Here is a 13375-nt window from a genome sequence, read left to right on the forward strand (position 1 = left end):
TAAGAATTTCAGACACACATATAATGTGTTTTCATCAAGTCCAGTCCCCATTCCTTCCCCTCCAAGTCTTTTCCTATTCCATCATGACTACTTCCTTTTGCTCTCTTTAAAGCAAAAATCACTTAAACTTTAAATGAAATTTATATAAAATGGTTTGGGACATAATAGAATGCAAATTAGTAGTTCTAAAAGAATTTGCAGTAGTAGCCTGCAAATTGAGCAAATTCTATAAAAGCAATGTATTTTTTTTCTATTTACTACTTGGCATATGCCTACATATTAAAAATTCATGGTATGTCCATTGAAAACCTTTCATATGGAAATCTTTTTGATGTCACTGAATGAACAAAACAATGGAACTAATAGCTCAGTCTTTCCACTGGTTCACTTGGTGTTATTTATTATTTATAGAAAAGCCATGAAAACAAGTACCTTTACATCCTGACAGGCACACAGCTCAAATGTCTGTATAGGTTTAATAAGTCTGAAAAATTCAATTTGACCTAGTTTACATTGAACAAAAAAGTGTGTTATGGAACATATTACTATTATGACAGAACTTATGTCAATTAGAAACAATTCTGTGTGTAGCAATGTTGTCTGCTGATATCTGGAACACATGATCCATGCCACTTTCCAGCTGCACTTCATAGTTTGTTTCACCTTCACCATCTACATTCTTGAAATCTTGGAAGCCATGCATGTCTTCATGTCTCGACAGAACCTGTGGTCTTGCATCTTGGGTGTAAATCTTGATGAGTTGCACAATGAACAAGGTAGAATTTAAGCAATAACTGAACTATCTCCTCAAGAGGAGCAGCTTAGAACTACACTAAATATTTCCCCAACAAGGTCATTGGGTTCGCCATTCGTCAGATCTCAGTATGAGTCAAAGAATTCTAGAGCCTATCAATTCTAGGCATAGGATAGAGGGAAAAGTCCTGTGGTCTCAACTTAAGTTTAACAAATTACTTTCACAGTCATCTGAGAACAGTGACCCTCCCCGCCCCCATCCCTACTCACACTGGAAAAGGCTGTACCAATGAGGTGTCTTCAAATGTGAACTTCATTAGCTTCACAGAAGGAATGCTCCTGCCTCAGCCACCTACCAACTGTCTAGATAAAAACAGAATTCGAAGTGAAGAGAAGATGTCTGGGTAAAATTAGTATCTCTAACATCTTTCAGATCACTAAGATTTGAAAATTGAAAAAGCTTTCACAGATTTCATAATGAATCCTAGAATTCAGGATGCAAGAGTGTGCTTTGTATGCTAAGACTGTAAGGCTAGAGGAAGTCTAAAAATCTGCTGAATATTGGGAAAGCAAATAAAAATTCAATACGAAGAATTTTCCATGTTTTGAGCCTAATACTTCTGCATGTACCTAGGAGACTAATTATAAAGAAATACTAATATCTGGACTATCACCTAATAGAGAGAAATAGTATTATTGAAAATCAGAATTGCTTCATAATCTTATTGGCTGCCAGACACTTTTACCCCCAGACAGACTCCTGCCTGCACCCTCTGTGCCAACGTTGAGGTGTAGGGTCGCTTTCCTCACAGGGCAAATGGGTGAGGCAGCTGGTAGTCAGCTAACCTTGTTTTGGGGAGACACATTATTCTCTAGGCCTTGAAGTTGCAGGAAAGAATTTGCTTCAGGTTTTTGGTTTTGAATCCTTCTGGGCTTTCTGATTAGTAGATCTTTAATACTTATTCTCTTTCAAGATAATGTGAGCTTGGCCAACTTTTTAATGCTGTCTAATTTTATCTTATCCTAATTTTTTCTTATTCTGTTACCGTGAGTTTCAGATCCAGTTGAAGGATGAAAATGGTTCAAAGGGGTAGCTGTGGGGCAGCGGGAAGGCTCCTTAACCGACTATGATTACTTGGGGCTGACAGACTGCAAGCTCCTCACTTTTCAGGCCAACCACAGAGGGATATCACCTTATTTTCATGTTATTTGCCCACCTAACTTTTAGTGATTAAATGCCCCACTGCTTTCTTGAATTTTGTATCTCTGGAATTTGACTTCAGACAAAATATGACAATACACCTGGGGTGAATGTGGCACTGTGCTTTCTGAACTAGCTGCTACTCTGTTTACAAAGTCATTTTATTATAATGTTAAGAACCTCTGGCCTTACAGAATACAGTAACATCTACGCAACAACAAAACTATTTGTTTCAGCGTTTTCTGGTTTGAGTCATACTTGACTCATTTGTTTTTGATCAGGGTCATTTCTTGAAAAAGGATTCTGGGAGTGGCCCATAGGTGAAGGGTGAGAGCTGAAGCACACCTGGGTGAGTTAGTTACTCCACATCTGAGCCAGCTGAAGCAGAAACAAGGTGCTGACAGCTGGACAGATGGGCTCTCCCCTGCCGGCTGAAACTGTCCTTAGAAAGGCTGTGTTTTGCTTGCAGGGCTGCAGGGCAGGCAAGCTGGTGCTGCATCTTGCCAGGTGTTTCCCCAGACTTGATTACCCAGTTTTAAAACGATCCTAACTAGGGAAGGGAAGCAAGGCATTTACAGTTTGTGTGGGCCAAGCCAAGTGGGCTGCTGGCCGTGGTGGTTTGAGCGGGAAGCCGGAGCCTAGCATCCCCAGGCTGCTTCTCCGGGACCTGCGAGCTACGGCCGACGGGGCGGTCGCGGCTGCTGGCTCCTCCCGGGGGCGGGCAGCTCCGGGCGCGGGCAGGAGGAGGAGCCGCACGGGAGCGCTCGTGCCGGCCAGGCTGGAAGAGCCCCGCCGGCCGCCCGCGCTGACTCCCGCTGTGCTCAGCGAGCCAGGGCTGCGGCCACCCGCGCTCCGGCCAGCGGCTCGTCGGGGCCCGCGGACGGCCCGGCGGCGCGCGGGGAGATGTCCGGCGGCCGCAGGAGGGGCAGCGCCCCCTGGCACAGCTTCTCTCGGTTCTTCGCTCCGCGGAACCCTTCCCGGGACAAGGAAGAGGAAGAGGAGGAGAAGCCGGGGACCGGCCAGCCGGCGGGAGCGAACCGGAGTGCAGCCAGGTGGGAGCCGCGGGGGCGCTGTGCGCTCCTTCCTCCTTCGCTCGGGTTTCCTCCCGTCCCGCCCTGGGTGGCTTAGATCTGGGGAAGTTCTTGCTCCCGGCCGGTTCCTTTCCCGCCGCCATCGGGGCTCCCGGCTCTGTCCCCTCCACTCGTGGGAGGCTGTGCAGCGGCCGAGGGAACCTCGCGCCCCTCCGCTTCGTGCTTTGTCATCTTAAGGTTTTCTCGAAGTGACTCCTAAAAGAGTTGCGATAAGAGCTTTCCGAGACTACTTCCAGAATCTGGAGTCTTCGCCAGATTTGTTTACAGTTTAAATGTTGCCGCCCTTCCTCCTTCCTCTCTCTCCCACTTGGGACATCTGACTGAGGCGCTCCGATTTGGGGGAGCCGGGGCTGGAGCTGAGAGCTGGCTTAGTTTAATGATTATTATGCGCACTCTTTCCATAACCTCTTTTCCTCTACTGCTGCTTTAAAGACTGACATTTTTAAAAATTCGTCTCATTAAAATGTCCGGTTTTTTTTTTTTTTAATTTCCTCATCTCCAAAAGGAGGTAACTCTCCCCTCCCTCCCTCCCTCTCTCTCCCTCCCTCCCTCCCCCCCCCCCCTCTCTCTCTCTCTCTCTCTCTCTCTCTCTCTCTCTCTCTCTCTCCTTCTACCTCTCCTCTCTTTTTGAGAAGTGAGGCCAACTTCACTTGCACCAGAAGAACCTGTAACCCATGTCCTTGGAAGGTTGCCCTCTAGAGAGCTATATTTACCTCAGACTAAAGACTTGCTGATGGACTTCAAAGAAAAATGGATCTGAAATCACTGGCGCTTCTAGTTCCATTACTATTTAGGGTTTGTGATTTGTTGTTAGCCCTTCGTGCTCCTCGGTTTTCCTAATTGTGGAACATGTTCTACTGTAAGCACCTGTTAGCATAATGCATCTTTCCAAGAAATGGCCGATTATAATTGACTGGCTATCCTACTTGGAATTTCAGATACTATTGGCCTGGTTGTTGATGCTTTTAAGGCTCGAAGTTTCCCCGGTAGTTTTGGAATCTGTCGTGCCTCACCTGCCGTGGCTCTAACTTCGCTAACAAACTTCAGTGATCTGAAAGTGGCAGACTCAGCACCCTTTGGAAACTTGAGAATGGTGGAAGGGAGTAAGCAGGCCAGCTCCTATCAGCATTGTCCTGAAATCCTGCCTGCTCCCCTGGCCTATTTGCCCTTTTAAGGCAGGCACTCCTCCATTCTGAACTCTTTCTGCCCCAGGCTGACTAATCCAGCAGCTAGATAGATCCTTTTCACCTATCCCTTTCTGTCTCTCCTCACCACTGATAGGCCTGGGCTATGGCTTTTCACGATGTGGTTTTAATTGTGCTTACACGAGCACTAATTTTGTTCTCATCTGTTTTAGAACTGGCCAGATGTTAAGGGGATTGCAGATAATCCCTTGTGTGCGAGTGTTTAGCTGCTTTATATGAGCGTAAATCTTTCTTTTCACAGATAGAAACAAACACAAAGCTGTTATTGAACGTGTAATGCAACAAATGGAACCGCTCAGTAGGTCCCATCGTCCCAGGAATAGAACAATTGCTGGTGGTGACAAGATTAGGAACAGAACTGGGATTTGTCACTGTGATCCTATTTCAAACTGAAAGGACACTTGGGTTGTTTCTCTTTGTGGCAGTAAAACCTTTCAATGAGAGCAGGGTTGGTCTTTTGCATTAGTGGTTTTAGGCCAGTCCAGTCGATGTGACTTTGCTTGTAATCGTGGGTAGCCAAGAAAAGGTCTCCTGCATAAAAACAGTAATTACAACCTGTAACGTGTCTAGTAGTCCAGGATTTAGGAAGCGATTTGGCACAGCCTTCCACAAACTTGGATGATCACAATCTGTATTTTACTGTAAGAACAAAAGCAAAAGCAGTTTTAAAGAGCGCTGTTCGAAGTTACATAGCTACTTTTCACCTGTGCTTCGACCTGACCCCTTGATGCTCAAGACCCATTCATGTGTGTGTGCTCGTGCATATCTTGGGATGAGATGATTTTCTCAGGCTTGCACCATAGGCTCCTTTCCTGCCTGAACTCATTGTGTTGGCTTATGAGTGCTTTATTCCTCAGTGTACTCAATGCCCACACACAAAACAGGATGCACACTTCTTAAGAACAGAACCCCCTAGCGACTTCTTAAGAACAGAATTAAAATGAAACATACACATTAACGGGACTAATGAAAAAGTCAAATTTATGGCATCGTCCCCCCTCCACAGTTGTTCGTTTGCTACCAATGAAGGCAAAAGGCTGACGGGGGTAAGTTAGAATAAACACAGGGTCTGGAGAGGTGGCCAGGTCTCTACTGTAATGTTCTTTGATAGAGTTCTTTGATAGAGTTCTTTGATAGTCCCCTGCTTGAAGCTTGAGACCACCTTTGTTATTTCTGTGTGCTGGGTGTTGCTGGGGCTTCCCTTGGTGTGAACACATCCTTTATTTATTGAGTTTGCCGCTGTTCTGTTCACACTACGCCTTCAGCCATCAAGGAAGGCGAAGATCACCTTTGCTGAGTATATAAACCAATGTGTTAGTCAAGTGCCTATGGTAGCACTGGTTATTTAGAAATGGAAACTCTACATAACGTAACTGAAAGCTTTCACAGGCAACCTTCAGAACTCCCAGATGTCAGCGTGCCTCATTTTGATAAGCCATCTTGTTAGTGTTCCGGTGGGAGACTGTATTCATTAGAAGAGAGAGGGGAGCCCAGAGGGGGTGTCTTATGGCGTAGGTGACTTTAAGAGACCCTATGAGTCTGCAAGAATTTTAAGGTCTGTTAGGAGATGTATGTTGGTAGGGCCCAGAGAGAGAGGCATATAGAAAATTAGGTTAGAATTGAGTAATTTGGTCTCTGGAGAAAATGTTTGGGTCTTCACTGGGAGTTTTGGAATGTTTTTAAAAATAGGTGTGTTAAATGGATAGGGTTGGAATGCAGAAGTCTGCAGGTGAACGCCCGCCTTCTTATTTTAGCTGCTTTGGAAAAATGACTGCACAAGCTTGTGTCCTTGCTGCGTCACACGTGGCGGCGAACCTGTTTATGGGTTCCATGCAATACCTATAAGCCAGAAGGGAGCTAATACCATATGGCAAGAACATTTCTCAAGAACCGATTGTGTACCTACCCTGGGCAGAGAACTCTTGCTTGAGTATACCATACCCATAGGCTAAAGGGGTGCTACACTTAGCAGCCTCTTATGATTTTGAGGACACTGAGGATGGGACAGTTCTTTAAACTGGACTTCTCTGTCCAGTGCAGGACATTCGATGCCATGGTTCCACCTACTAATTGTCAGTAGCATGTCTGGTCATTTGGATAACTCAAAATACTTTCAGGCAGGAGGATGGGAAGGGAGAACACTCCCAGTGGAGAAAGGCCTGTGATCAAAGGCGGGGCAAGAGTCAGGGCCTAAGAATTGAACATAGGTCTCTGGTTATTGCTCTGGTTCATTAAACGTCACTCTTCCCTCCACCCATCAAAATCACACTTTTTCCACATAAGCTAAAAGCTGGGCCTGTTGGATCATTCTGATTGTCCTGCCATTCCCGAAGCTGAGGCAGGAGGCCTGCTTCGAATTCAAGCCTGAATGCGGTAATGAGTTCCAGAGCATTCTGGACTGCAGTGTGGGAGACCCTGTCTGAAAAGGAAACAAAGAAACAAAATCCACATTTGAATAAAGAAGCTCTTTGTTTCAGAGTGGAATCTGGGACTTTGACACTCTGTGAACTGTTAGTGTGTCCATGATAGAAGAGGGTATGACAGGTTCCTTAAACTTAAGGTGGGGGGGGGGGGGGGGAGTGATTCTTCTGTCTTCCCCAAACGTAGATAAGTGGATCTGTGCTTGCTGAGTAGGGCATTAAAGAGGTCATTAGTGATTTTCAGCCAAGGGTAGTACTTTCTCTACTCACCCAGTAGGCTTTGGATGGTGTTTGACCTGTCATCATCACAGCTGGGAGCATTGAATGACAGAGGTCAGGAAGCTAATGGGCTGTAGAGTTGAAGATAGGATTGCTCAAAAAAAGGGGGGGGGGCAATGATTCTGCTGTCCAGCCTGACAGCTTTTGGCTTTTTGGTTAAGCACATGCCTATGCCGTGCCAGCAATTCATACTTGAAGTAGTAAAACTGCCTAGTAAATTCTAGAAGCTCTCAGGGGTGTGTATTGTACTGGTCTGCCAGGATAACTCAGATCATGGAACTTACTCTTGGCCTCAGAGAGGAAAGGTAAACTGTTTCAGAGTTTCAGGACAACACTACCTTTTGTAATCGAGATTTATTTATTTATTTATTTTTGTTTTGTTTCTTGGGTTTTCATGGGACGCTCGTGGGATTGCTCATTTGTGAATTCTTGTTGTGGGGTTCCTCGGGAAAGGATTCGGTTGTGCAATCTAACTCTGCTGGAATTGTAATCAGAACCCCTGACTTTATTGAGCCAAAGATGTTTTTAGCATTTGTATTCATTAGTGGAAAATGCACACAAGGAATCACGACAGTCTGCAAAGCAGAAAATAATCCCTCAACCAAGTATTGCGTTCCTGCCTCAAAGTCTTGATGAAATGAGTGGAAGTTCAGCTATATTAGCAATGCCGAATAAAACAGTGGTGGCAGGGAAGAATCGCTTGAGAGTAATTCAACCCAGGGACCCCACTGAAAAGAGAGAGCTAGCGAGAACTGAAAGTTGAAGAAATTGTAATCAGAGTCTGTTAACTCTAGGAGCTGGGGTGGTTGCTCTGTGTGGATGTTCTCGATATAACGCTGCGGTGTGGGCAGCATATAAGGATGCCTAACTAAAAACTGACCTCGGAAGCTCAGAAAGTAGGATATGTGTGTGTTTATATTGTTATGTTATATTCTATATATATTGTATATGTATTTAAGATAAACTCAATGTAAACTAAGTATGTTTTTGGCGTGGGAGATTCGTTCAGATAATTTTCTGGTTTAGAAAATATCTTTTGCATGTATTTTATTTGCATGTGTATATGTGCATGTGTGTATGTGTTCATGGATGCACATGTATGGAAGTCAAAGGGCAGCTTACAGGAGTCCGTTTTTGTTTTTGACCCCCAAGGTCCTTAGGATTGAACTCAGGTTATCCGCCTTGACTGCAAGCGCCTTTACCCACTGAGCCATCTCACTGGCCCATATTTCTTCATCAATGCCACATACTGAATAAAAATTTTTGTTGGGCCTCAAATCTCACAGTATCTTTTCCCTGGTTAGTATTGATTCAGAAGAGTGTGGGACATGCAGTCATACTGGAGCCTGAGGTGAGCAGCCATGCTTTCTCTCTCCTCCTCCTGTTCTTCCTTGACTCTGCAGGCTCGCCAAGAATTTATACATAGGTGGAACCAGAAAAGTGCATTCCCTGAGGAATGCGAGTCCCAAGTGGGCAGTAATCTATTCACTGAGTAGTTTGATGCCTGTGATGAATCTGTTGAAGGTTTGCAATGAGAGAGAACTCAGGCCCAGCGTTTACCAGGCAGGTGTTGCTAGCTAAGCAGTGGAACAACTCTGCTAGGTCTCTCCCTCAGTGTTTTACTTCTGGAAGCATTTCATGGAAGTGTCCCAAAGCACAGAAACCGCTGTGTGCTTAGCCAACTAGGTTTTATTCTTTTTCTGCCTGGCAGATTCGTTATGACACAGTGAAACTGACCTTTGATGAGAGTCCTGTGCATGGGATTTCGAATCATTTCTTCTTGCCTTGAAAATCCTCTGTGCAAAGTTGGTCGATGTTTCTTTACTCTTATCTTGCACACACACATAGAATTGAAGAATTTGATAGAGTTCCTGGCTAATCAAAAGACTCATGGTAGCAGTGGTAGAATCAGAAGTCAGGTGGTTCTTTCTGAATCCAAGGCCTCCATTATGTAGCGTTAGTCTTTGTTTAACTCCTTGGAAAATGGTTTGGATAGAAACAGTAGACAAGGGCAGGCAGCTAGACATCTGCCCAGGTGCACTGGGTGAGTGTCTGCACGATCCACGTAGAGTCTTCTGAGCTTGGAGAGGAGAGTAAATTATACCATGTGAAGTATGAATCTATATTTAAATATAGGCACAAGCCAGCCAGTCTCCTTCAAAGAGATGGAAGTTAAAACCATAGGAAGACGGCATGATCTGCTTGTTTGATCAGGAAAACTCAGGTTAGAAATGGATGACCAGAATCCTGCTGGTGTGCTTTTTGAGGGAGGCTTTGCATGGGAATGACCTCCACATATTCATGCTTTTGAGGACTGGGCCCCCAGTTGGTGGGAAGTGTTTAGAAAGATTAGGAGGTGTGGCCTTGTAGAGGTATTGCTACCCAGCCTTTCAAAACCTCCTGCTGTTGGCTATCAAGATGTTAGCTCTCAGCTCTTCTTGCCACCGTGTCTTTGCTCTGCTCTTGTGGACTTTAACCCCCTGAAAGTGTACGTCCAATTAAATGAATTCTATAAATTGCCATGGTCATGGTGTTCTGTCCCTTCGATTTAAAAGTTAACTAACACAGGAGTAAATTGATACACTACTTTGGAGGGAAACAGGAGTCTCCGATGAGGTTAGAGACCCATATACTCTGCAGCTCCCCCATAGGAATTCCACCACCCATACAAAGTTTGTAACAGGATAAAATTGCTCCAGAGAGTTTGGTCAGTGTAGTGTTATTTTAATAGCAAAAGGACAAAAGAGTGGGTTGTGGTTTAACCAATAAGCTGCACATCTGTCTGATATTGTTTTATTAATATCATGTACCTGTTGGAAAGAATGACAAGACTTGCTGTGTGCCTTAAGGAAACACCTCCAAGGTGTATTAGAAAAGAAAGAGCACAACGTGCAAAGCCAAAAAGGGGAGGCGATGAAGTGATGTTGCTAGAGCCCGGCTGCCTGTTCTCAGTGAATGGGTGGAGCTAAGGCCTGGGTACCGGGGAGGCCTTCCTGGTACACCTCTTCACGCTTGAAACGTGTGTGGTGTGTGGACTGCCTGTTACAGAAAGAAAAGAGATCGATTCGAGACCTGGTGAACATTTGTCGAAAAAAGAAAACCTAAAAATTACTGATGCAAGAAGAACAGAACATAATAATTTTTTCTTTCAAGTAAGGAAAAATCCGAATTAAGGATGCAAGCAGTCGTAGAATGTATACTGCGGGACCTTTTTCTTTTCTTTTTTTTTCCCGACACTCTCTAAGAATATAACTGAGACTTACATATTATTATTTTTTAACAATTTATTTGTTTTATGTACGAGTACACAAACAGTGCCAGAAGAGGGCATTAGATCCCATTACAGATGGTTGTGAGCTGCTAGGAGTTGAACTCAGGACCTCTGGAAGAGCAGCCAATGCTCTTGACCACTGAGCCATGTCTCCAGGCCGACTTATGTACTATTAATCTATAATGTAAACCTGGGTTGAATGAACAGACGAAACCACAAAACTCTTAACTCATCCTCCATCCCACCTTGACTAGGCCCTAAGGTACAGTAAAAGGGATTTGGCTCTTAAGTCCCAGGCTCCAGTGTAAGCATGGCAGCCAAGTCTCTTCAGGCTAGCAGGTGTGTGTGGAGTGAAGCGCTTTTATAGAGTAGTAGGAAGAGTGTGGTTTTATTGGAAAAGTCATACATGAAAAGGCCTTGGCTAATCCCCCACCCCCTCGGGTGAGCCCACATTGTGGATCACATGACTTGAAAGCTTCCTGTTCACAAGAATTGAGTGTCAGCTGTGCCAGGCAGCTTCCCAGGTTCTGGGAATCCAGCCGTGCGCACACTGTGCGACCCAGTTTTCAACTCTCCCTTTCTTTACCACCCTTCTCTCTTTTTCTTTCTCTCTGCCACTGGATGCCACTCTTAAACCCAGGTTAGCCTGAGGCCCACTGAGTAGTTTGGACTGGCCTTGAACTTAAGACCTTCCTTCCTGCCTCAGCCTCTCTGGTACTGGCATCACAGGCATATACCACACTGTTGGCACACTTTGTAACCGTGGGCCTTTTCACCCGTGATCATTTCTTAGATTACAGCTTCTAATCCTGCCTCAGCTAACAAATAGGCTGTCAGCTTTTTATCGACAGGTGCTGCTTCCACACCGGTGACACATGAGAGATTCTCTCCAAAAACAAGATGGAAGGCAGGGGGCTAAGGAGCAGTTGAGTTGAGGGGTGTGTGTGTGTGTGTGTGTGTGTGCATGTGTGTGTGCATGTGTGTTTTAGGACGAAATTGCTTTAGTTATGCATAATCTCCTTCCTGTATTTCTATGTCCATGTCTAGATAATGCTTTATTATTATTTACTTGTTTTAGGCAATGTCTATTGAATTCTGATTATGGTAGATGAATAGTAGTCATTTTTTTTTCTTCCTATGATAATTCTTTTTTATTTTTTATTTTTTTTATTTTTTTTATTTATTTTTTTTAATTTATTTAATACTTAATGATAATTCTTTGGTTTCCGGGCAAACATCCCCCTCCCCCTCCCCTTCCTTATGGGTATTCCCCTCCCAACCCTCCCCCCATTGTCCCCCTCCCCCCAACAGTCTAGTTCACTGGGGGTTCAGTCTTAGCAGGACCCAGGGCTTCCCCTTCCACTGGTGCTCTTACTAGGATATTCATTGCTACCTATGAGGTCAGAGTCCAGGGCAGTCCATGTATAGTCTTTAGGTAGTGGCTTAGTCCCTAGAAGCTCTGGTTGCTTGGCATTGTTGTACATATGGGGTCTCGAGCCCCTTCAAGCTCTTCCAGTTCTTTCTCTGATTCCTTCAACGGGGGTCCTATTCTCAGTTCAGTGGTTTGCTGCTGGCATTCGCCTCTATATTTGCTGTATTCTGGCTGTGTCTCTCAGGAGCGATCTACATCCGGCTCCTGTCGGTCTGCACTTCTTTGCTTCATCCATCTTGTCTAATTGGGTGGCTGTATATGTATGGGCCACAGGTGGGGCAGGCTCTGAATGGTAGTTCCTTCAGTCTCTGTTTTAATCTTTGCCTCTCTCTTCCCTGCCAAAGGTATTCTTGTTCCCCTTTTAGAGAAGGAGTGAAACATTCACATTTTGATCATCCGTCTTGAGTTTCATTTGTTCTAGGCATCTAGGGTAATTCAAGCATTTGGGCTAATAGCCACTTATCAGTGAGTGCATACCATGTATATCTTTCTGTGATTGGGTTAGCTCACTCAGGATGATATTTTCCAGTTCCAACCATTTGCCTACGAATTTCATAAAGCCGTTGTTTTTGATAGCTGAGTAATATTCCATTGTGTAGATGTATCACATTTTCTGTATCCATTCCTCTGTTGAAGGGCATCTGGGTTCTTTCCAGCTTCTGGCTATTATGAATAAGGCTGCAATGAACATAGTGGAGCACGTGTCTTTTTTATATGTTGGGGCATCTTTTGGGTATATGCCCAAGAGAGGTATAGCTGGATCCTCAGGCAGTTCAATGTCCAATTTTCTGAGGAACCTCCAGACTGGTTTCCAGAATGGTTGTACCAGTCTGCAATCCCACCAACAATGGAGGAGTGTTCCTCTTTCTCCGCATCCTCGCCAGCATCTGCTGTCACCTGAGTTTTTGATCTTAGCCATTCTCACTGGTGTGAGGTGAAATCTCAGGGTTGTTTTGATTTGCATTTCCCTTATGACTAAAGATGTTGAACATTTCTTTAGGTGTTTCTCAGCCATTCGGCATTCCTCAGCTGTGAATTCTTTGTTTAGCTCTGAACCCCATTTTTTAATAGGGTTATTTGTCTCCCTGCGGTCTAACTTCTTGAGTTCTTTGTATATTTTGGATATAAGGCCTCTATCTGTTGTAGGATTGGTAAAGATCTTTTCCCAATCTGTTGGTTGCCGATTTGTCCTAACAACAGTGTCCTTTGCCTTACAGAAGCTTTGCAGTTTTATGAGATCCCATTTGTTGATTCTTGATCTTAGAGCATAAGCCATTGGTGTTTTGTTCAGGAAATTTTTTCCAGTGCCCATGTGTTCCAGATGCTTCCCTAGTTTTTCTTCTATTAGTTTGAGTGTATCAGGTTTGATGTGGAGGTCCTTGATCCACTTGGACTTAAGGTTTGTACAGGGTGATAAGCATGGATCAATCTGCATTCTTCTACATGTTGACCTCCAGTTGAACCAGCACCATTTGCTGAAAATGCTATCTTTTTTCCATTGGATGGTTTTGGCTCCTTTGTCAAAAATCAAGTGACCATAGGTATGTGGGTTCATTTCTGGGTCTTCAATTCTATTCCATTGGTCTATCTGTCTGTCTCTGTACCAATACCATACAGTTTTTATCACTATTGCTCTGTAATACTGCTTGAGTTCAGGGATAGTGACTCCCCCTGAAGTCCTTTTATTGTTGAGGATAGTTTTAGCTATCCTGGGTTTTTTGTT

At 44.4% G+C, this 13375-nt stretch overlaps 1 protein-coding gene across 1 annotated transcript in view; it reads left to right on the top strand.

Moving 5' to 3' along the window:
* Window positions 1-2672: 2672 nt before the first annotated feature.
* The window catches only part of Crybg3 (crystallin beta-gamma domain containing 3), a 112564-nt gene continuing 101861 nt past the window's right edge, over window positions 2673-13375 (top strand). The window contains exon 1 of the mRNA XM_213639.11: window positions 2673-3006. Within this exon, the coding sequence (XP_213639.6) occupies window positions 2858-3006 (149 nt within the window). The 5' untranslated portion in view covers window positions 2673-2857. The remainder of the gene's footprint in view (window positions 3007-13375) is intronic.

The sequence above is a fragment of the Rattus norvegicus genome, chromosome 11 (assembly GCF_036323735.1).
Source record: "Rattus norvegicus strain BN/NHsdMcwi chromosome 11, GRCr8, whole genome shotgun sequence".
NCBI lineage: Eukaryota > Metazoa > Chordata > Mammalia > Rodentia > Muridae > Rattus > Rattus norvegicus.